Below are 22506 nucleotides of genomic sequence, written 5' to 3'. Positions count from 1 at the left end.
GCCCCTTATAAATAGATGGATAAGAAAGAAGCTGATTTTTTTATTTTTAAACGTTGACCTCTCTCTCTCTCTCTCTCTCTCGGTCGGACTTTTATCATTTAAAAAAAATGCTTTTTTTCTCCCAATGAATGCATATGGAGTAAGCAATATTTTCATGTAGAAGGCTGTATCTTAACACGTTTTTTAATTGTCAGCTGCGGAAACCGGTCATTGGCTAAAAGAACAGTGTGTGAAATGTGTATGTGTGTTCTCTATTCGCGCCATGGCTCTTAACGGGCCACGTCACGGAGGGGGTAGAAACAGATTCCTGAGCGCTGCTCGAATTTCCTGCAATCACATCCTCACATTCATCTGCCGACCGAGACGCTGCGTGCGCTTTTGTTACTTCAGCACACCAAACTGGATCTGTCTCCCAAAATGGTAAGAACCCTAAACGCTATAGACAATCTTTAACATCATCTAATCAACTTGTGTTTTAATTACTTTAATGCTTTCTGTGTTAAATGTCTTTTCTCATCTTTCTTCTTCCCTACGGTCGGTACAGATGTTTCGATGTTTTCCCGTTGTGGTTTTCCTCCTGGTCGTAGTGTGCTGTTATGCCGAGGTAAGTTAAAGAAAAAACCGGCATTTATTACATGTTTAAATGGGGTTTTACTTTTGAGAAATCACTTTTAGTGCTATAAAGCACCATATCGTGGTTCTTCAGAGGTTCTTTGGGGTGACCGAGGTGCTACGTATATAGCGCCGTTTCCGTATAAAGAACCTGTTAAGCCCTTGTATGGTTTTTCGGCGGTTCTATAGCACCTTAGTCATCCCAAAAGAACCGCCGAAGAAGCGCTGAAGATTAAAAATATGGTTCAAGGTAGCACTAAAAGTGGATTTGTAACTGTAAAAATATACAAATGGTATAACAACATGATTAACCCATTAAACCCTTTTTGACTGGATTTATTTTATTGCTATATACTGGATTTATTTACTACAATTAGGGTTACTTAAGAAAATCATGTGGTTAATGAACTTGGAAAGGGGAACTAAGCATGTTAAGATGTTATCCAGATAGTCCAGTACGCTATTTACTTTACATACAAAACCTATGAAAATTGTGCTTTCTTGTATTCAGTGTTAAACCTTGAAAATAGAGTGTGTTTTGAGACAGTTGGGATGCTAAATTGCATTTGTCTTGAAACACACATGTACATCACATGGTTTGTTTGTATGGTTAATGACCTCTGTGTGGGGTGAGAGGTTGGTGGTCTTCGCATTGGAAATTCAGCAGAGCTATAAACAAACAGCTGTTAAAACCAACCAGATAACAAACTGTAAGGTGGTGCTTGTCAAAGACAGATGATTGTACATTGAACTGAGTGGTGGGATGCAGCTGCTGATGGGGCCGTATGTTGTTTGTTATCGTGGAGACAAATGTGTTCTTAAAGTCTATAGTGCAATAGTAACTGTGCCCACTTATAATTAATGTGCGATAACTCACGATAAATCTCAAATCAGTTTATTAGAAACAACATTCACATTTTGGTGCAAAACAGTCGCATGTGTCAACAACACATGCACTTGGAATGTGCTTCCTGTTAAAACATCCGTCATTTCTCAAACCTAATTATGTTTTTTTTTCTTAAAATAAACAAGCTTTAGTTATATACAGTGTTCCAAAGTACTGTTTTTAATTTGCTGAAAAGTACATTTGTATTACAACATACATGTTATTGCGGAGTACACTTTCCTAGAATGATGTTAAAGCAATTTCACACCGCAAAGTTTGATAAGAAAACATGTAAGCTAATTGAAACTCATAAAGGATGTCACGCAGCCCTGCGTGATGCGTCTTTGCTCTGTTCATGTAGTTCATGCTTGTAGTTTGTCTCTTTCTTGTTTCTGACCCAATGGGGGCTTTGGAACTGTCAGAGTTTGTATCCCCCAAGGGCTTGATGTACTGCATACACAGACATGCTCCTAAAGGGTGTCGGCCCGAATTAAAACCCACTGATTTTCCTGCTCTTACAAATACAGTTCACGCTGAGAGAGTTTAGTGGAAAATTATTATCAAAGTATAGAGAATGCTTCACATTATAAATGCATGCATTTGTGAGTGTGTGGGAGTTTGTGCATGTGTGACCAATATTATGTATACTTGGGTATCAGAGAACTAGAAATCGAGAATATATCTTCTTTTTTTAAGATAACGCATTTTAATATCGCAAGCTTTACTTTTGCTCTTCAGCAAGAAGCTCATTGATTTAAAAAGGACACCAGTTTAGGATCTAATAAAAATGGACATAGATCACATTGTATGCAAAAACTGTAGGGTGTGAAAAAGGAACCCCAAAAACAGCTGTCTTACAATATTTATTTTTCACTGACAGTGAGAAATCTGATGGTAGAATAAGTTCTGTATAAGAAGAATAAACAACCTGATCTCACAGGAAATTGTATGTATTTTAAAAATAAAACCCTTCCCTAACCCAACCCCTTAATTTAACGTCCCCATTGCGAAAGTAATCATACTAAAGCATTAATATTCAAAGAGTGTTCATAGAAGAATTCATATTAATTAACCACCTTGTAAAATACATAAATTCCTGTTAGATTGTGTTGGATCAAAAGATAAATGCTGTCCAATGTGGGACATAATACTCAAAAAACAAACACATTCTCACAAACTGTAGATAATAATACATTTTAGAACCAGCCTGAATGTAATACCAAAGAGCAGATAATGCAGTTACCTAAATCTCATCATGCCGGATCCCCACAGATCAAAAAATGAGCTCAGAGTTTCGGGTTGCTTTCTAGCTGTGTTTCTCTTCTGCCAGCAGGTAAATTGAGTATGCTGTAAGGTCTGATAAAAATAGAAGTTACCTAGAGAAAAAGAAAACGATGGAGAGAGAGAGTGAAAGGGAAGATAGGGAAAACAGAGGTAGTGGAGTAGAACATTGTCAGGGTCGTTCTTGCCCTGCTGCTGTAGCTGAATGCTCTTTACTCATAGTTACAGATATTTAATGGCAGTCTGCAGTGCTTTTTACTAAAAAGGGTATATTTGAGAAAATGACAGATTATACTGAAAAGACTTGTTAGAGGGGTCATAATGAATGGAATGTGTACAGTATGTGTATTGCTATAATTATTTTGTTCGTAACACATGTTAGTTGTTGGGTCTGAAACTGCTGACAGCTGTTTTATCGGCCATTTACTCAATGACCTAACAGACAGTGCTTTTGTATGAAAGTTTTTTTAAAGGAAACTGGTTTCAGACAGGCACCATAACGTAATGTCTAGAGATCTAGAGCAATGTCGAGTGGGCTATAGAGAACAAGGAGGTCTTAAAAACCTGGAGAATGTGATCTGTTTGTATTTCCATGACAGTTGTGTTCTACGTGCTTGCCAGTGGCTACTCAGTTTTGGAAACTTGCATATTTGTATATATGGACTCTTATCTGTGAAAACAGCATTCTGTCTACTGACACTATCAGTATTTATAAGGTTTTCGGCAAAATGATTTCGGGTCATAATGAGTCATTCTTGCAGTGAATATCTGTAGGAAGGAATGCAAGGCTTAGGGTGTGATGTTCTTAAACAGCTGGTCAGTCTTTCATTAAGGGGTTGGAAATTCTGCTCGGCGCTAGAGTTATAACATGGCTCAAAGTCAGAAATTAAACACAATCATGGCAGAGACTAGTTTTACCCTAGTTCTTTTCACATGGCTAATTTTTCAAGAGTATGATGACTAATCTCAAAAGGGGCTGAGTATGTTAGCCTTCGAAAGTTAGGAAATAATGACCAGATGAATGGCTGATACTTTTGATATCTTTGCACTGTCTGATTTAAACTCTCTGAACACTACATTATAGCCCTGTTTGTTCTCTCTTAATCCAGTGGACAATTTTAATTGATTAAAAACTCAATTAAATTTATGCAGAATTTATGCGATTTATGCAGAATTGTAGAATGGCCACTGCCAGTATTAGCAAGTATACACATCCTGACTCAATAGTTGTTCAATAATACTTGGCTTTAATTTGATTCTTCTTTCTCCCACCAATTAAGGTGAATGTGCTTCCCATTTGACCATATTTAAAGCTAGCATGGGTCATTTTCTGGATATTTAAAAAATCTCACCTCAGCTTAAAGGTTTGGTGTATGAAATTTGGCGGCATCTAGCAGTGAGCTTGTAAATTGTAACCAACGGCTCACTCCACCACAGGACTAAGATTTCGTCTTGTTTACGCTTATTCACCAAAGGAGATAATGTATTTACGTAACGTGATCTGTAGAGCAGTTTGTCCGTTTAGGGCTAGATACAACATGGTGAATTCCACGCAAGAGGACCTGCGGTGTATGTAGATAGAAATAGATCATTCTAAGGTAATAAAAACAAAACGCTTCATTTTATAAGATCTTTTAATGCCTCTGAAGTCATAATTATGGATATTATATTGCATTTCTGTTGATACTCCCCAATCTTCCACATTTAAAGGGGCAGTTCACATCTCTGTCATACTTACATATTGACATGTTATGACAATGTTATTGCGCCTTCACTCTGCAAGCCCAGTTTCCTTCTTATGTAGATTTCACACACTTTCACACTTTTAAATTTTTCTCTCATCATCGTTCTGTAGTTGCATTGTTTACCATCTGTCTTCTTTTTCCCATTTTCCACTGACATTTCCCTCCCCCATGTCTCTCCATGAAAGAACATTGTCTTGTCATTGGCTTTGTGCTTGTGTTTTATGGACTTGTTTTGTATAGCCATCACTGCTGGCAGTGCTTGAAAGAGCCTCGTAATGAGAGGGAGGAACAGACAGAGGGAAGGATGAGGTGATAACATAAGGCATCAAGAAATGTAAAAAAATACAGATTCTTGCTTGCCGTTATCAGGTTGGTGTGCAATTAACATAACTAAGAAGGCTCTCCTCCTTTTCTGCAGCTGTAATCCCAATTTTTTTTTACACATATTTACTAAAGGGCATCACAGTTGATTATTTACAATGTGCCTTAAAGAAATAAGGAAAACTGCATTTTCAAAATTGGCTTGTTAGTAATCTGCTATGGCTGTTAGTAACCAGCATTGGCGACGTTGCACTATAAGCGATAGTGAATTCCATTAAAGAAATAGTTTCTATATAACTTTCAAGCATCACTGAACGTCTAGTTAGGATACTTTGTCACAGTATTTTACTTATCGTTCTTAATGCAGCCCTGTATTAGTCTGGTTTTGGGTTTTACATGACCGGTGACCCTGATGTTTAACATTTTACATTTATGCATTTGGCAAGTTGAAGAGCCGCTGTAGTACTGTTTGGTTATCAGAAATCGTAAACATTTGACTGAGCTACGGGCTAAACTTCTTTCAACTTCATCACAGTCCTACAGCTGGTAATAAGAATTCCACTACACACATTCTAAGATAACCAAACGGTCAAGTAACAGCTTCCATGAGTTTAATAGCGGCTGTGAAAGCTGTTCTGTGCAATACACTGATATTGTGTGTATGTGCGTGCTTACCTCTTTAACACTTCATTGAAACATCCTTTGAAGTCCTGCTTCCAAATGTCTCCTGGTCAATCTTCTTGTTTTATTATCCAACTCGGGTTAAATATAAAAAAGCAAAACTAACGCTTCTGTTATTAGTGTTATTTAATATAACCGGTCTGTCGCCATTCGGTCCGGTGTCATTCCCCTCGCCATAGTAGGGGTAAAAATCAGGATCTCTCACAAAGATTGACGTTTGGTCATCGTCATGCACTAATAGACCTCCTTTACGCTTCAATCGATCCGCATGTTTTTAACTGATAAAGGGAAGTTGACACCATTGTTACTGTTTATTGCTAAAAGCCAAACTTTATGAATACATGTGCACTGAGAGGGGGACCGACCAATCACAACTGCCTTAGAAGCAGAAGCCAATCACGAAAGACCTGGTCAGTTTTACTAATCAGAGCGTTTCGGAAGGAGGGACTTTATATAGGACGGAAGAATTCCAGTCGTTTTGTTTGAACTGTGACAGCGATGAACAATAGACTTGAAATATGTGAAATATAACGTTTTATTTTTAAATAAGAAACATGAACATCCATTGTTAAACACCCAAAAAACATAATCAAAGCCTCTAAAACCCCCAAAGACTGGGTCCTTTAATGAGCAAAAAGATGTACTGTAGACATCACCATTGAATACATTACCATAATTAACAGCTAAAGAGGTGTCAATGCATGCTAAGAAAAATAAACACAGCGCCTATGATTGAGAATCAATCTCCTTCAGGTCCTTCAGCATATTGGTATCCTGAGCAAAGTACAAGGCCATGGTAAAAATTGTGAGACCTTTCTCTCCTAACACATGTCAGCCATTAACTCAACTCTACCAGTCCGTGACCCCTTGGAGAGCACTGCAGCCGGCAAGTCTAGATCATTGGAACAGAGCCTAGAAACAGATGGTGGGCAAGACATAGATTGAGAAAAGGTAACTTTGGGTGAATAAGAAAAGTAGAAAATAAGGAGAGTACTGGCTGCGATCTGAAGTGAAGGCCGAAATGAGACAAAAGACAAGAGATCAGAAAGAGGGAAATAGATTTATCCATTGTGATATTAAGAGAGATTTTTAAGAAAATGGCAGGTAAAAAAATGGAGAAATAAAACTAAAGGGACGTCCCATGCTGTTTGAAGAACTGGGACCCATCATCCTGTCTATTGCCAAGAACAGATTTGGGAACTGCTTAGTGGGCATTAAAATGACCTAATTTGGGTGATAAGAGTGTTTTTGGTTTCATTCAGAAATAAATGTTTATGATTCTTTATATTTATCACAGTGCCTGCAAGGTTTATTGATATTGATTATTTTGTCTTTGAAATAATAAAGAACTTGCCATCCTTTACTGGTTTGGTAGGCATCATTCACAGTACACATTTGCAGTTATTCTTGTCTCTCTTGTGATTTGAACTTGAATGGCTTTGCCACATTCACACACCCCACTATCTACATTTACATTTACATTTAGGCATTTGGGAGACACTTTTATCCAAAGCAACTTACATTGCTTTATCCTATACATTTTACATAGATACTTGCAATCCCCTGGGATCGAACCCACTTGCGTTGTTAACACAATGCTCACACCACTGAGCTACAGGAAATCTCTATTCCTTTGTGCTTGTGTCATTGAGAACACACCCTTGAGGCCTCAAGAGCTGAAACGGATAGTTCCTCCAAAAACAACAATTGTGTCATCATTTACTCACCCTATTGTGACCCCCTGTATGATGTTTTTACTTCTGCAGATCACAAAAATATTTGGTATTATTGGAAATATCTACTCTTTCCCATTTGAGCGAGAAGTTTTGACTCGACTGAGAGAACCATGAGAGAATTAGCAGAGAGACGATCCTCTCTTATATTTTCTGTTTTCTCAATGTGAAGCATGTATTGTGTTCACGAGGCATCTTTGGTTGAATTTAATCTCCTTATTGTTTATTGAAGCTGTTGAAATGATCCAGCAAGAGTGCCAAGAAGAAATGGGGAGACCATTTCTCAAGAATAAAAGAGAAAAGATGTATTTATTTAATTTGTCATGAAATATTTGCAATCTGCAGCACCAGTATAAAGATGTTGCATACAATCCCAAAAAATGTAATCCATCACAATATTGTGCTTTGCTGTGCTTCTGTGTTTTATATATTTTGCAAGGTTTGCAAGATTATATGTAAGTGTTATTTTGCTTTCCTCTGTCAATTTTCAAAATAATGATTTCTAGGCCAGTGATTTTCACAATAGTGTAACAGTGCTGGTTCAGCACTAAAGCAGTCACAGTTAAAGGCCATCGATTACAAACCAATACAGACTGTTTCAATAAGAGCTCCTACACACTGTTGTACACAATGGTTTTGCCTTTAATTATTATACTGTATTCCATACGCATAAATAATCCAGCTCATTTTTGGTTTTCCACTGGCGAAGCTGCAAAAGTATGACAGTATGGGAAAAGTGAGGTAAGATGTGCCAGGAGGTACAGAATCATACAAGTGAGCTGCTTGTAGAAAGCATTGTCAAATTAACTTTTGTACATTGTAAAAATGTTTTGTTTCAACTGTGGTTAGTTTGTGGATACTGCGCAAACATTTTTAGATACTCCAAAGGAAAGGATTTCTAATTTTGTGCAATCTTGAGGGTCGAGAAGTAAAAATACTGATTTCTAAGTAGGGATGTAACCATACTTCATAGTACGATATTTCTCGATGCAAAAAATGTCACGATGCGCATCATAGAGAGATGGGGATATTTTTACGACATGATTTTTAGTTCTATTCGTTGAGCGGTCAAGACGCTACCAACTCACTGCCAGCGAGTCACATTTACTTATCTCACATATGCGGTCAAAGTCCCTGGTAGAAGGGAACCACAATGCTGTGTCTCCACGTGGTTTTCTGAAGAAATGTAATACAGTTTACGTAATACTTCTTTTTGAAAGATATTTCTCTGTGTCAAGCAAAGACAGTTCAGCTTCAAAGATACATAAGTCAATGGCGTTTGAGTCTGAGCTCTGTTGGAGTGTTTCATTGGTTGATTGTGCTGAATGAATGCGCCCTACACTGAATGAAAGAGTTAATTTAGTCATAATGACATTGAATGAACTGGTACATGTCGTTCATAGTCTAATATTCTCTGTGTTGGAACATTGCATATCCAGTTGTTACTCAACTTTTCGGGAAAAAAACGATAATGACCTGGTTTAATTTAATTCTAAGGTAAAGTAAATTATGACAAAAGAGTTCAATCTTTGTATGGAACATTTAATTACACCAATTAAATTACTTAAACCAGTTAGATTTTAGTAGACTAAATATAATGTAGATTTTCGTCGACCAAAAATGATTGGGATGACTAAAATATGACTAAAACTTAATTCAAAAGATGATAAGAAAGAACCCAGATGCAGACAGCTCTTCAACAAAACTTATTTACGTAAACAAGATGAAAACAAGATTGAACAGAAAAATCCATTGAGGGGGAAACATGAACTAGTACTTAAACAAAACAAAACTTAACTTAACTTAAAGAGACCATGGGCAAAAGGGGAAGACGGGTATAAAGAATATGGTAACATGGGGGCTTGGCTAAGACGCTAGACAAGTGAGCACATGGCACCAAAAAACAAACAATGGCCATGTGCTTCCAAACACAAGCACAAAACATAGGAATGTCATGATCCTGTCACTCCAACCTAGAAAAACAACCACAAGAAGGGCAGGATCATTACCCTCATTCACATGTTTATGACAATCTATATTCACACCAGTTAGGTCTGTTAGAAATGGGGCTTCATTATTGTCTTTTTTACAAATTATTTTCATTCAGCCGTCATTTTCATGCCCCCTTTTGTAATGAATATAAAGAAAATCTAAATATGCAGCAACACAGAGAATATTAAAATATTATAAATGTAAGCTCCTTATGTATTCTCTACCGATTATTTTACGCATTGGGCAAATGCGCTTTCATATTATTAACAATAATAAGGGGGGGCAGGTCAGTGTTAGCTTTGTTAGAAAGTACTGCTTTTTTCACTTGCATTCTTATGTGGAAATCTCTGTTAAAATTCCCAGCCTACCATGTGCAACCATTTATCCCTCATATGGAGGAGAGGTGAATTTGGTTAAGTGAACACGCAAGCACAATTCCTTTCTTCAAACATTATCTCCCAGTTTAATATAATGAAACGGATCACTGGTGCCATTACTCATCATGATGATAGTCCAGGTGATATTCCAGACAAACCACTGAAGAAAAGATTTTTCACAGGATGCCTCTGACAGCACAGACTTTATTCTGTCCCAGATATTTTTATGGCTTTATCTGCACATGATTTAAAGTATCTTTCAGCTTGTTTTCTTTGTAAGATCAATGTGCTTTAAGCAAATGTTTGTCACATGGCTTCCTGGAGATAGAGTTAATGATGTTTGTTCAGGTAGAAATTTCAACATGCAGGAAATGTGAAAAACATAAAACAGGAACTGATGTCACACACAGGACTCTGTAGACCTTGTTAAGGTTTTTAAGTATAAAACAGATATTAAAAAAAACATAAATTAATCAACGTAAATACAGAGATTATATGTCTAACAACTTGTTTCCCTGTCATTGACCCATAAACATTGGCCAAAAACATCATGTTGTATTATATACTCACATGATCAACGCATCTATACATACGTGCACAGAAACTGAAACATCCCGGGGGTAATGTCAAGAACATTTCTCTTATGAATTCGTTTTTTAGATGCTTTTTGATGGTTTTGCAATTTTTTTAATCTGCACATCCTTTTGTTCATACATTTATTTTCACATTTGCATTCAGTGGCATTCAGAATCTCTGCAGTCAGCGTGTCGCCATTTTCCCAGCAGGGTGACATTTATGCTCAAGTTATGGATATGCTGATGCCCCTGGAGAGAGATCAATAGAGGATTTCTGTGACTAGTGACATTCCTCCTGGCAATGTTGACTCAAAAATAGGGTACAAAACAAACTCCTTTGTGGAGCCCTCCTCACATTACCAAGAGTTTGAGCTGCATCCATCTTTGACTCTAATGACACCCACAGCACAGCTGGCTTTATTCAGGGTAAAAGACTCACTTTCTTTATTGTCAACAAGAACAATCTGTAAACACAAAAAACAATGAACATACTTTACACCAGGCCAATTCAATTAGTTTGTCATGGGGCCAGTCCATTAAAAGCATCCCAAATGAGGGGCCAAAGAGATATGGCACGGAATATGAGAGATGACACAACAACAATAAGAAATCAGTTTTACTTTTTCCCAAATTTTATGTTTTCTGTCCTTTACTATACAATAATATATTTGCCAACATGATTATTTTGTGTACTATGGTATTCACTCAAAAACGAAATAAAAAAACATTGAAACTTACAGGGAAAAATTTAAATAGAAACAAGTATACTTAAGTGTTGGGAAATCCTGATCAGGTTTTTGTGCCCTCGACTCCGAGTGATTTGATTTTGAGTATTTTTTATTTAATTCACCTCATTTTAACATTCAACAACTCTTGAACGCTTGAACAATCAAGTAATAAATAGCATAAATTCTTCACTTTTGGACTTTAGTGCAACAGTAAATATAAAAAAGTCTAATATAAAAACATGTGATAACATGTGATAATAGCATCTGATAACAGGACAAGTAGTTTGTCAGAAATCTTCTTATAAAGGACTGGCAGAGTTTTCTCTGTGAAATAGTGGCGAGACGGCATTTCAAATCGATGTTCTATGGGCCCTAAATATGGGAGCTCGTATGTTATATTTTTATATTTTTGTCTCATAAGACACCCAAAGTTTTGTCCTACATGTAAACATGCTGATGTTATTTGTTGCACAACAACAACATCGGTGCATTGTAAGATGCCCAAGCAGGGCTTTCTACATTCAAAGGTGTTAATTTGTTGTCTTTTGAAACTGCATAGGAAAAAAAGGGAAATTCAGTGAAACCACTCTGACACTCTGTTCCAGGCCCTTGCCTATGTACTTTTGAAATGGTGGTCCTATTCATGCTAGCAAAATGTCTGAAATGCGCCACTGGCCTAACGTCACTAGACTCCTGCTCTGTGCTGTTGCAGCTCGTGCTGAATGAAACAAACGCGCGTCACTTCATAACTGTAGGATCCGTTCCCAATGAAATAAATTTATTTTAGAGATTCTTTTTCACATATGCTACTTGAAGGGCCTGAACCGATTACATCGTGGGCCAGGTTCTGCCTGTGGGTCACTAATTGAATAGCCTGGCATTACACTAAAAAAGCAAGAACAGGGGGATGCATACAATGGACTAATAGTTTCCCTTGTTACATTATGCTGAGTGTTTTTGTGTGCTTGGTGATCAGAGCTGATGATGATAACCTAGTTTACAAGCTTTTTTTGAATTAGTACTGCAGTTCACAGAACAATGTAAACACTTTCATTATTTACTCGCTATCATGTTGTTCCAAAGATTCGTGCTAGAAGTGCCTTTGGCTTAAAACTGGATATGTGTTTGTGTGCAGGCCTGTAGTGTTTCTTTACAACCATCCACTGGCCTGGGAGGCATAAAACAGCGTTTTTATTTGTTTAGCTGATCCGTCTTAAACACATTTTGTCTTGGCAGCCTTGTCATGTCTATGTGAAACCTTTTAAAAACACACAAAAAAAATGTTCAACTCCATTTTTATCGTTTTTATCGTAACTTGCTGTAAGAACTTTTTGAATCGCTGATGACTGGTTCTTTCACACCCAAAGTCTTACCAAGTCTGCATAAATTAATATGACTAGTGTTACAAGTTAGTCATCCAGTTCTTCTTAAAGTCACTTATATACTGTAAATGGTAGATTGGTATAATAGAAATCTGAAAAGTAAGGCCAATTGGTCTAAAATAATTGCTTGTCAGTGAGACTAGTCGTTAAAACGCAGTCTTAACTTAGCGGCTAAGTTAATACAACTGGTCCCGAACTAGAATAAAATTCACATATATTATAAATGTTCAAGTTTAGCTTTATTTCCATTCCGCTACATGTAGGGACATGGAGTGGAATGAAATGCCGTGCCTCACAGGACCACAGTGCTACATATATACAGACATACAACAGTGGAGTAAAACAGAAATAAACCTATACACAAACTATCCTACTAATTTACTCAGAGAGTAAAATATGCTACAAATAAATACTGTACATTTGCAACGAGAACATTGTAAACATTGTTAGTTAGCCAGCTAGCTGGGGTACAGTGCAAGATGATTTGTAGTGCAAGAATGTAAACATAGTACATGTTATTGAGTATTTTTGGAGATTATGTACACGCAGCAGTGTGTGTGAAAAAGTGTCTAGTTAGACCTCTTACTACAGGTGGTTTTGAATGCCCACTCACCTTAGAGTAGCACACTCAGAATTGTACCCCCCCAAAAAGCAAAGAGTTACAGACAGTTTTTCAGTGTTTGTGGGGGGTGAGATGGTCTGTGTTTCAGGGGGGTTGTATGGGGTTTCACTGGGGGGCAGGTTGATTTGAGTTCAGGGCTCTAGCAGCTTGGAGGATAAAGCTGTTGAGCAGTCTGGCGGAGCTCGGGCTCTCATGCTCTGAAACTGTCTTCCTGATGGTAGGAACTGAAAGAGACTATGGGAGGGACGGGGAGGGTCTTTCACAATACTGTTGGCTTTGCTGGAGCATTGTTCATGAAAATATCCAGGATGGAGGGGAGAGTGGCACCAACGATTTTTTCAGCTTTGTTCACTGACCTCTGGAGGGTCTTCCACTACAGTTCCCATACCAGACGGTGATGCAGCTGGTCAGCACCTTCTCCATAGTTCCCCTGTAGAATGTGGATGGCTTATTTGTATGATTTGTGTGATGTATAAAGTACAAAAGCATACGATTATTAGATGTATAAAGTACATAAACCTAACGTTACTGGCATGAATCATACAAATTCAAATGAATTAGCCATCTCGTAAAATACTAATGAAATTCTGAGATTGTGTCACACTAGGATTGTCATGGTATCAATAACATATCTTAAGATACTATAATAATACCAATTTTATACATTTCTTTTCTGTTTATCGATTCCAGGTCTAAGCAAGTTTAGTTTTCAAAGTTATTAATCGAGTAAAACATTCACAAATTCATTTTTTTTATTAAGATATATTATACTGTAGTTACTATAAGTACTATACTTTACGTTTATGGTTACTGTTAACTACAAATACCATTGTTAAACGATGTTTACCATTGTAAAAATATGGTTATATTTACAAGGGCTTTTATTGAGAGATCAGCAGATCACATTTTAACACATACATATTTCTGAAAATGTGCACACAGGAATTGAAAATAGGTGCTCTCTTGTTATGACAATAGCCTTGGTAAAAAATGTATCTACCCAAATTGGACCATGTATGAATCGCTCCATTGGGATCTATTGTTTCAAAAGAGTTATCATGTCGCACATCCGAGGCTCTGAATCAAGTCTTGTGTGTAAGGTTCTTTAATTGAAATTGCATGGACAGAATTTAAAGTCTTGGGTAAATTATTCTGTTAAGTGTCTTTTTCCCTTCTAAAATCCCTAAAAGTCCCTATAAGTCAGTTTTCTTGTCTGTTCAGTTATTCCTCTCCAGCATACCAACGTGAATTCTCTTGCGTTCTTTAGTCCTGCTGTTTATGTTTAGTTTTTCCTTTTTTATTACTCCGCTAAACGGAAACAGAAAATCTCATTAGGTTTTGTTATGTTTTAAACAGAATCCTTAGTAAACTGCTTTTAAAGCAAGAACACTCACTAGATAAATCACATAAATCATTCTCAACTGAGTGGAGTAACTGAAACTAAGTTAATTTCTTCTCTGTCTATAGGGCAGATCTTTTATTAAATTCCATTACTAAACATCATTCATGTTTGTTGGCTGTAGTGTTATGTTAATATGATGCCTTAGCAGGCGATCACCTAGAAAGCGATTTTCCTGTTTAAAAACGAGGCACACTGCACTGCCTTTTTTGTTTACTCTTTGAAAAGAGCAGCGCGCTGCGTTTTTTTATGTTACTCTACAACCACCGAAACAGCTGCCCTGACTGTCAATATTATAGCGCGAGCACTCTAGTTGCTTTTAACCTTTAGTTTAAACTATGTCTCTGCATGCTATGATGAGAAGAGGGTCAGTAGAGGAAGGAGGATTGACAGCGTGATGTGATCGCTTTCCATTCACATATCTAATTTCAGCCTTTTTTTTATGATTAAAAAAAATGATTTCAGGAAATTATGAAGCTATTGTGACTATGCAAAACACAGCAGATATCACATGCATGTTTTAATGGTAAAATTGTTACTATTTTGTATTCAACTATTACGACTGATTATGGTGTTAATTTTCGGGTGGGATCTCCTAACTCATAAAGTTGTAGCACCAGTGCTACCAAGGAAAAAAAATAATTTCAAGCCCTGTTGGAAACCTTTGAAATTTTATAGTGGAATTTTTCTACAACATTCGCTCAACTTGACAGTATATGTGCAATCAACTGAAGTATTTCCTCTCTCAATCAGTAGAAAATGTTGTAAAAAATTCTCTCATGTATCAGGGAAACCGGTATTAATCTGGAAAATACTGTTATATTCGTTTATGGTCATACTGGGCAGCACTGCGCAAAACGCTCCCTGCCAACTGAAACAATTCAAAAGAGGCGCATCTTACAAAAAGGGCGTTCTGTCTGATCAGAACAATAGGTTAAAACAACCCAGCATATGCTAATTTATAACCTGCCGTTGGGTTATTTACTTTTGACCCCGCATTTGTTAATGTTGAGGTACATTTATTAATTTATACCAAAATTGTCATTATCATTACCATACTTTTATTACTAATAACTGTTCTTTGCGTGTGTTTATTAATTTCTTTACTACAACTAATATTCCTTCATGTTTCATCATTCTTTTATTCTATTATTCCATGGTGTGACAAAGAACGCCCAAGAGAAAGGTAGAGGAATAATCAGAATGAGAAAACTAAATTAAAGATTTAAATCATTTGAGACGCAAATCAGGAAAGAGGGTCATGATTAGGCTTTTACTGTAAGTAGTGATTTGAGTATTGTGTTTGAGGCGCTTTCTTCTTTCACAAGGTCTGCTATACAAATTAGAACGAATGGACTTTTGCACGATGAAAGTCCAAAAGTCCAGGGATGTACAAATCTCAGTGGGCTATACAAGGACAAACAAAAACGATAGATACATATTTTTTCTGTTTATTTATGTTTCATTTCATTGAACTCTTCAGAATGCCAAACTTGAACCAGCAATGTGTTGAGCTGAACATTTTTGAAGCAAAACAACAACTTTTCTGCTTCGCTCATTTTGGAAGTGAAGTGTATGATTGTGTTTTACAAATGACAAGAATAGTAATGTCAATCTACACAATGAAAAGAAAAAGGGCTGAAACTGTGTCGTGTGTAGCTCAGGTGTTTTCATTTGAAACATTCTTGACTCCCAAGATACTGAGTCCTTCAGCTGGACACATCATTTTCCTGTGCTCTATTGTCTCCTGACAGCCTTTTCTCTTCATGTTCTTTCCTAGATTGAATTCTTCTCAGTCAAGGAACATGGAGAAGAGACAGGTTGTAGGTGCATTTGAACAAGAGGGAAATTTTTTTAATTATAAAATAACATTTCTAAGAACATAATTACCCCCCAAAAATTCAACTAAAGAATAGAAGCTCTGTCAAACGTTGAACAATGAGAGCTATTAGAAAATAGTTGACTTTGATTGGCTGTGGTCGTTTAGATGTTTTACCACTTCTTTGTTTCTGTATCATGTTTTTATTTGTAAAATTTAAATATTTTATTACCTTAAATTAAAAAGATAGTAGCTAGTGATGCAGTTTTGCACAAAGCCGTACGTCTAACTCATATATGATAAATTCTACCAGGCACAAACCACCTTGGATGGTGTTCATAGCCACCAAGAGGCATTTATACTTGGCACATTTTCCATTGCATTATGCTTCTGAATGACAGGAACAATAGTAATGTGAAGAAAATATAAACCAATCCAGCAAAAAGGGCAACATTTGTGGGTTTACTACTATGACAGGTTTCAGTTTGGAACAGGCAATTTTTGAATGGATAGTTTAACTGAAAATAAAAAAATATTTTATCATTTACTCACCCTCTGAAGTGCACACAAGATTATATTTTGAAGGACATTGGTAACCAAACAACATTGGACCCAATTGACTTCTTTTGTTTTTTTGGGTAAACTATCCCTTTATAACCACATTGTTTGATATAGTATTTTGTGAAAAAGAGATATTATTGCCTGCATTGATGCAGTGGTTTGCTATAGCAAATAGGATAGAATTGAAAGAAAGGTCATATTTCAGCCTGGTCATGATTTCAGAATCAGACACAAGCCCACATTCCTCGACTCCTCTACACAAGGAATGTTTGCTCTCTATCTTTCCTCTGTTACTCTCCACAGCAATCAGAGCAGCCCCTGGTCTGCCAAAACAGCCAGCAGGTTAAACAACAGCAACTCCCATTCAGCAGTAATGTGTGTGTGAGAAAGAGAGATAGTTATTCCAATTTCCATTGCTTTGGGGAAAAATAAAACCTTTTAATTGAACTAGCAGTCTATTGCCAGTACCAAGCAAATCACTCAGAGGTCACCAAACATTTTTAGAAAATAGTCTTTGTAGCAATTACCCAAGCTGCAAAGTTTTAAGGAAGAATCTATGAAGTCCATCTCTGATGTTTCCTGTGGTGTAGGCGATGTGTCCCTTATTCATTGTTTTCTGTGAATGATTTGACACTGCTAATGTTTTAGTCACTATAGTATTTCCTTGGGATTGTAAGGTTCTATCAGACATTTTTGTCAAAATTCACATTCTTATTCTGTGAAAATTTAATAGAATAGAATAGAATCTGCCTTTATTGTTCTTGGGACGCAGGGTATACAACAGTGCTCCTCATCAATAATTAAAGACTACATGGTGTCATCAGTAATATGACATACTTTACCTTTTAACAAGACATCCATGAACAAAACTGTATGTAATATGCTATTGAAATAATTTATTTAAATTTAGCTCAATTACCTTTAGTCCAGTATGTTACTCAATGTCACTGGAAATTCAAAATAGCCAATCAGATAAAAGCTTATTTACATTTACGCATTTAACCAATGTGACTCACATTGCAGAATTCTATACATTTGTTTCAAAGTACGTGCAATCTCCTGGGATCGTACCCATGAACTTGGCATCGCTAGCGCCATGCTCTTACCATTGAGCTTTGTCAATACTTTTTTTGTTTTTTTAATGTAAGACTAATATAAAGGTATTTTAACTGAAAATTGCTATCCAATTGTAGAGGTCACAGTTCAGCTGAAGACTTGCATCTTTTACCTCATCTCTCGTTATTTCAACTACAGAACAGTTCCAAGCTCTCCTGCCTGGTTGTCATGGAAACATGACTGCGTTTTGATTTGATTTAACTAAAGTACGCTACAACATTCATTCATTTAAATGTCAGCGTTGCTTCCATGTAGAGAAGGAGATTATGGATGAGGCCTGGTTGTGTTTTCTCTCATTTAATGTACCTCTGTTCCACAGTAGAACTCTAATTGACCTGTAGTTTGGCAGCATTTAGTCTGCAAGTCATCTGATGACCTTTAACATAGGTGATGATGATATAAAAAACATTGTTGGTCTGTTGAAACATACCGAAGACTGTCATTGACTATTAATGGGACTTTGTTTAAATGATGATCTTATTGGGGCAGTTGAACTGTTTGGTGTGGTATGTTTTCCTGTGTTTATGTGTCAATGACAAAGCCGCCCTCAGGACAGAAAATCTCCCCCTGGATGGTTGGTTAGTCTGTGTTGAGTTTATACGTGTGTGTGTGTGCGTGTGGGAAGGGTAAACCCTACGGTATGTGGACACCATGTCCCCACAAAGATGGCAATATCCAAAATTCTTGTCCATGTGGGTACATTTTTTGGTACCCATGAGGAAACAAGCTTCATACAGAATTAACTTCTTTGAAAATCTAAAAGAGCAGAATGTTTTGAGGGATTGTTAGGTTTAGGGGTAGAGTTAGTGGTAGGGAATATGATATACAGTATGTACAGTATAAAAAACTTTGGACCATCTTTGGATATCGCCATAAAACATGGAAACCCAATGTGCGTGTGTGTTTCTGTGCTGTTAAGGGTGTATTCGAATGAGACAGGGTGTAGCCAACAATCGCATATTTCATGGGAAAGGAAAGAAGAGGCAGGATTCCAGATGTGACGACACTCATCACACACACACAAACACTCACACATTCTGTACACACGGTGAAGTTTAATGTGGTCAGATGCAAGGGGGTTTCTGGAGAGCAGGAGGGGTATTTCAGGAAACTCCTAAATCATTACTCTCCAGGCAAAACTTGGCAGCACGTGATTGGCCAGCTCTCTTTTCACATGACTTTAGCTTTTGTGGATATGGGGTCCTGTTGCAGGGGAATGTTAAGAGGAACACAAAGACAAAAAAGTGCGAAAGAAATAAAGTAAAAGTAGTTTGTTTACACTTAAGCGTATTCAGTAAACATAATCAAGAGGCATAGCAAACACTTGAAAGCTATTGTATAGCTATAGACTGAACACTGCGACCCACTTACATGCTCTTGGAAGTCTGTCAGAGATCATTCACAGACATTATGTTTGGCATATAAATCATACTGACTTTTTGTCGTTTTGGTGTGTCTGGCTGGTTTTTCAATATCTTGTGCCATGTAGGCAGCATGTAAAACTAAAAACTGCATGTATCTCCATTCTGTTTTGCTTCATCATGCTGTGATGGTCATGTGAGGCTTGTGTGAATGACCATTGTGTTTAAACTATGCAGAGCTGCGGCCCTCCATGAACTGAGTTTGACACCCCTGTATTTAAAGAAACCTCACATCATTGCTCCATCTGGTGGTAGAAAAGATATACAAACACTATGTTTTTGGACTATGACTTAAAAAAAGACATATTGTGTCAAAAATAGGGCAGTAATTTAAAAACTTTAAAAACTTATTTATATACATACACATACATTAATTTATATACATTATATACATATATACTGCTGACCTTTAAAGAAAACTATGAATTGGGAAAGTTTGCTTACATTGTTTTGGTTAATAAATATTGTAATTGAGACATTATAAAAGTGTGTAAAATTTAGAATATATATATTTGGAGGGATTTAGGATGCCTATTTTGGGAATAAAAAGCATAAGGTTTGTTTAAATAAACTAATGTGAACATTTCATATCATTTCATTATTTCATTTCTTTAAGTAAAAATTGTGTATTAAAACTGCAATTAGTCTGTAACCTCTGTAAGGTTATTGTGTCATTTATATTAAACTATTTGTTCACATTGTAATGCACTTGTACCTTGAGGGCCACACATTCATTATAGGATTAAAGGGTGCTGTTCCAAATATGTAGTTGCCCTAGTTTTCAAGGAGAACCTCTAGTTGTCAGGGAAACTGGTGACAGGATCTCTCTGGAGTGTTTAGAAAGTGGAGAGAGTTTGGTCATTTTTAGACAGAGTTATCAATCTTCCATCCCCAGACACAGAAAAGAGTGTGTGTGTTTTTATAAGACAGAGAGAGACAGTATGTTTGTGGTATAAGTAAAAATTGGGCTTGCTTTGTTTTTTTTGCATCAAATTTAATAGAGACGTGAAACCCAAAATTATATAAACATTGATTAATGTAAACAGTTTGGGGGAATTTTTTGTGATTAATATAAACTCATAATAATAATACATATTTAATTTAAAATTGATGTCAGTTTGATATCCCACATAAAAATAGCAAACTTTTATGTTGAGTTGAGGTGGATTCTGATTAGTTAACTCACCACCCTCTGGTGGTGAGAATCTGTAGGTGCAAAAACATATTTGGACCTGTTCTGAGATTTACAGTAAAGCTTTACTGTTTCTCTTTGTGTTTCATTCATATTGTTGATGTGTGTGATGTTTATTTCTGTATATATTTTGTGTGTTTGTCAGCAGGAGGCACAGAGCAAATCAAAGGTGTGTGCTAATGTGTTCTGTGGTGCTGGAAGAGAGTGTGCAGTGAATGAGAAGGGAGAGCCCAGCTGTCTGTGTATTGAGGTGAGTGAAACAGTACATATATACATTAAAGAGACGAAAATAAAAATTCTGCGATCATTTAATCACCTTTGGGTTGTTCCAAACCTGTATAAATATCTTTTTTTCTGCTGAAGAAAGATATTTGGAAGAATGTCAGTAACCAAACAGATCTCATCCCCCATTTACTTTCATAGTATTTATTTTCCCTACTATGGCAATAAAAGGGGGATGAGATCTGTTTGGTTACTTACATTCTTCTTAATCTTCCTTTGTGTTCAGCAGAAGAAAGATATGTATACAGGTTTGGAACGTGAATGTGAATGATGACAGAATTTAAATTTCTGGGTGAACTGTAATATTATTTTTAGAAATATGCATTTCCTATTACTTTCTATGAAACGTAAACGTTTTATAGAGATTGCCCTATTGAAAGTCTGTGAAACTTTCTGGGTGAAAATTTAAAGCAGAGAAGAACTAAATATCCATATAAACTATGGATATTTCCACTTTCCTGTGACTTTTTCAGGCCTGAAAATCCCAATTTTACAGTTTCAAGTTATTTTTACCTTAAGCAACTTTACAGTATTTTAAATATCAGTCAACTTTTTTCCAGAACAATGTTCTTTAAAAAAGTTAAACACTTCTATACAATAGCCGTACAGTTCGTGTGGGATTAAGGTCAAACAGCCGGGTCGTGTGAGATGTATAGACCCTATTGTATGTCTCCTACTTAGCTCAGCAGAATATATACTTCAAAGCCCTTACCAGCAAACCCTTCCTACATACACTATAGAAAACAGAACACAGCCTGTCGTTCCAACCCGCCATGCTTTCATTTTATTTCCATCTCAGTGTCAACTTCAAACCAGAGGGAAGATAAAAAATATTAAAACTGAACATATATTTTATTTGCTTTTATGGTACAGATTTTGATAAGATAGTGTAGTAGTCATTGTTACAGTTGTTCATGTAGTTCATTAACATAGTACATGCAAAATCAGGGTCATGGTATTCTCAGCTGCAATGGCTGGTAAACCATATATTTTTGAAGTATCTGCCAAATTCATTCGTGAATGTACTTTCATAGACTTTTATTGTTCATCTGCATTTTCTACCGGTGTCTCTCGCAGGAATGCAAGCCTCATAAGCGCTCTGTATGCGGCAATAATGGAAAGACTTACCGCAACCACTGCGAGCTGCACCGTGACGCCTGTCTCACTGGACTCAAGATCCAAGTGGCCCATGACGGACACTGCAGAGGTGTGCAGACACAAGAACACAACCATACAAGAATACCTATACTCTAAAAATGAAGGCTTGTTTTTATTTTGGTCATATTGTGCAAATTCTTGTTTTCTGTGTCTTTGGTGTGTTATAAGTTGCCCATGCATGTATAATAGAGGTAAAATTGCTAAAATTTAAGTGTCGGAACAAAAGATGCATTCTATCTAAAAGCAAATGCTCACCCAGACCTGCCTGAAACACCTCGTTTAACCACACACCCACAAATCTACGTCAGTTCGTGGTATGAGTTGACTAAGACCGCCCAAATGTATACGCAAGTAAGGTGTGTGTTCCTGTCAGCACAATTGCTTTGGAAACTGATGTTCCAAATATGGTAAGAGGTGTCACATTTCCGTCACACGCTTACAGAATTCTTCCAATAACTACGCACTGGTTAACTGGCCAATAATAGCACACCTTATTTTCAAAGTGATGAGCTTTGTAAAAAATCTGTGCGTTTCAGAGAGGCAGGGCAAAGAAGAGATACAAACATGCACTGTGTGTGGCGTTTTTGAAATACAGCGTTTTTGAACCTTAAATCGTGTTTACA

General features: G+C 36.7%; 1 protein-coding gene across 2 annotated transcripts in view; it reads left to right on the top strand.

Moving 5' to 3' along the window:
* The first annotated feature begins 283 nt into the window (after positions 1–283).
* The window catches only part of fstl1b (follistatin-like 1b), a 32548-nt gene continuing 10325 nt past the window's right edge, over positions 284–22506 (top strand). Inside the window, exons 1-4 of one of the 2 annotated variants that reach the window (XM_056755683.1) lie at positions 284–420; positions 545–604; positions 20592–20693; positions 21803–21932. In XM_056755683.1, the coding sequence (XP_056611661.1) occupies positions 418–420; positions 545–604; positions 20592–20693; positions 21803–21932 (295 nt within the window). In that variant the 5' untranslated portion in view covers positions 284–417. Of the gene's footprint in view, positions 421–544; positions 605–20588; positions 20694–21802; positions 21933–22506 lie in introns of both variants that reach the window. The other variant, XM_056755681.1, reaches the window with a different exon arrangement.

Source organism: Triplophysa dalaica, chromosome 8 (assembly GCF_015846415.1).
Source record: "Triplophysa dalaica isolate WHDGS20190420 chromosome 8, ASM1584641v1, whole genome shotgun sequence".
NCBI lineage: Eukaryota > Metazoa > Chordata > Actinopteri > Cypriniformes > Nemacheilidae > Triplophysa > Triplophysa dalaica.
The sequence above is the reverse complement of the archived record's forward strand: the minus strand, read 5'-3'. Positions and strand labels throughout refer to the sequence as shown.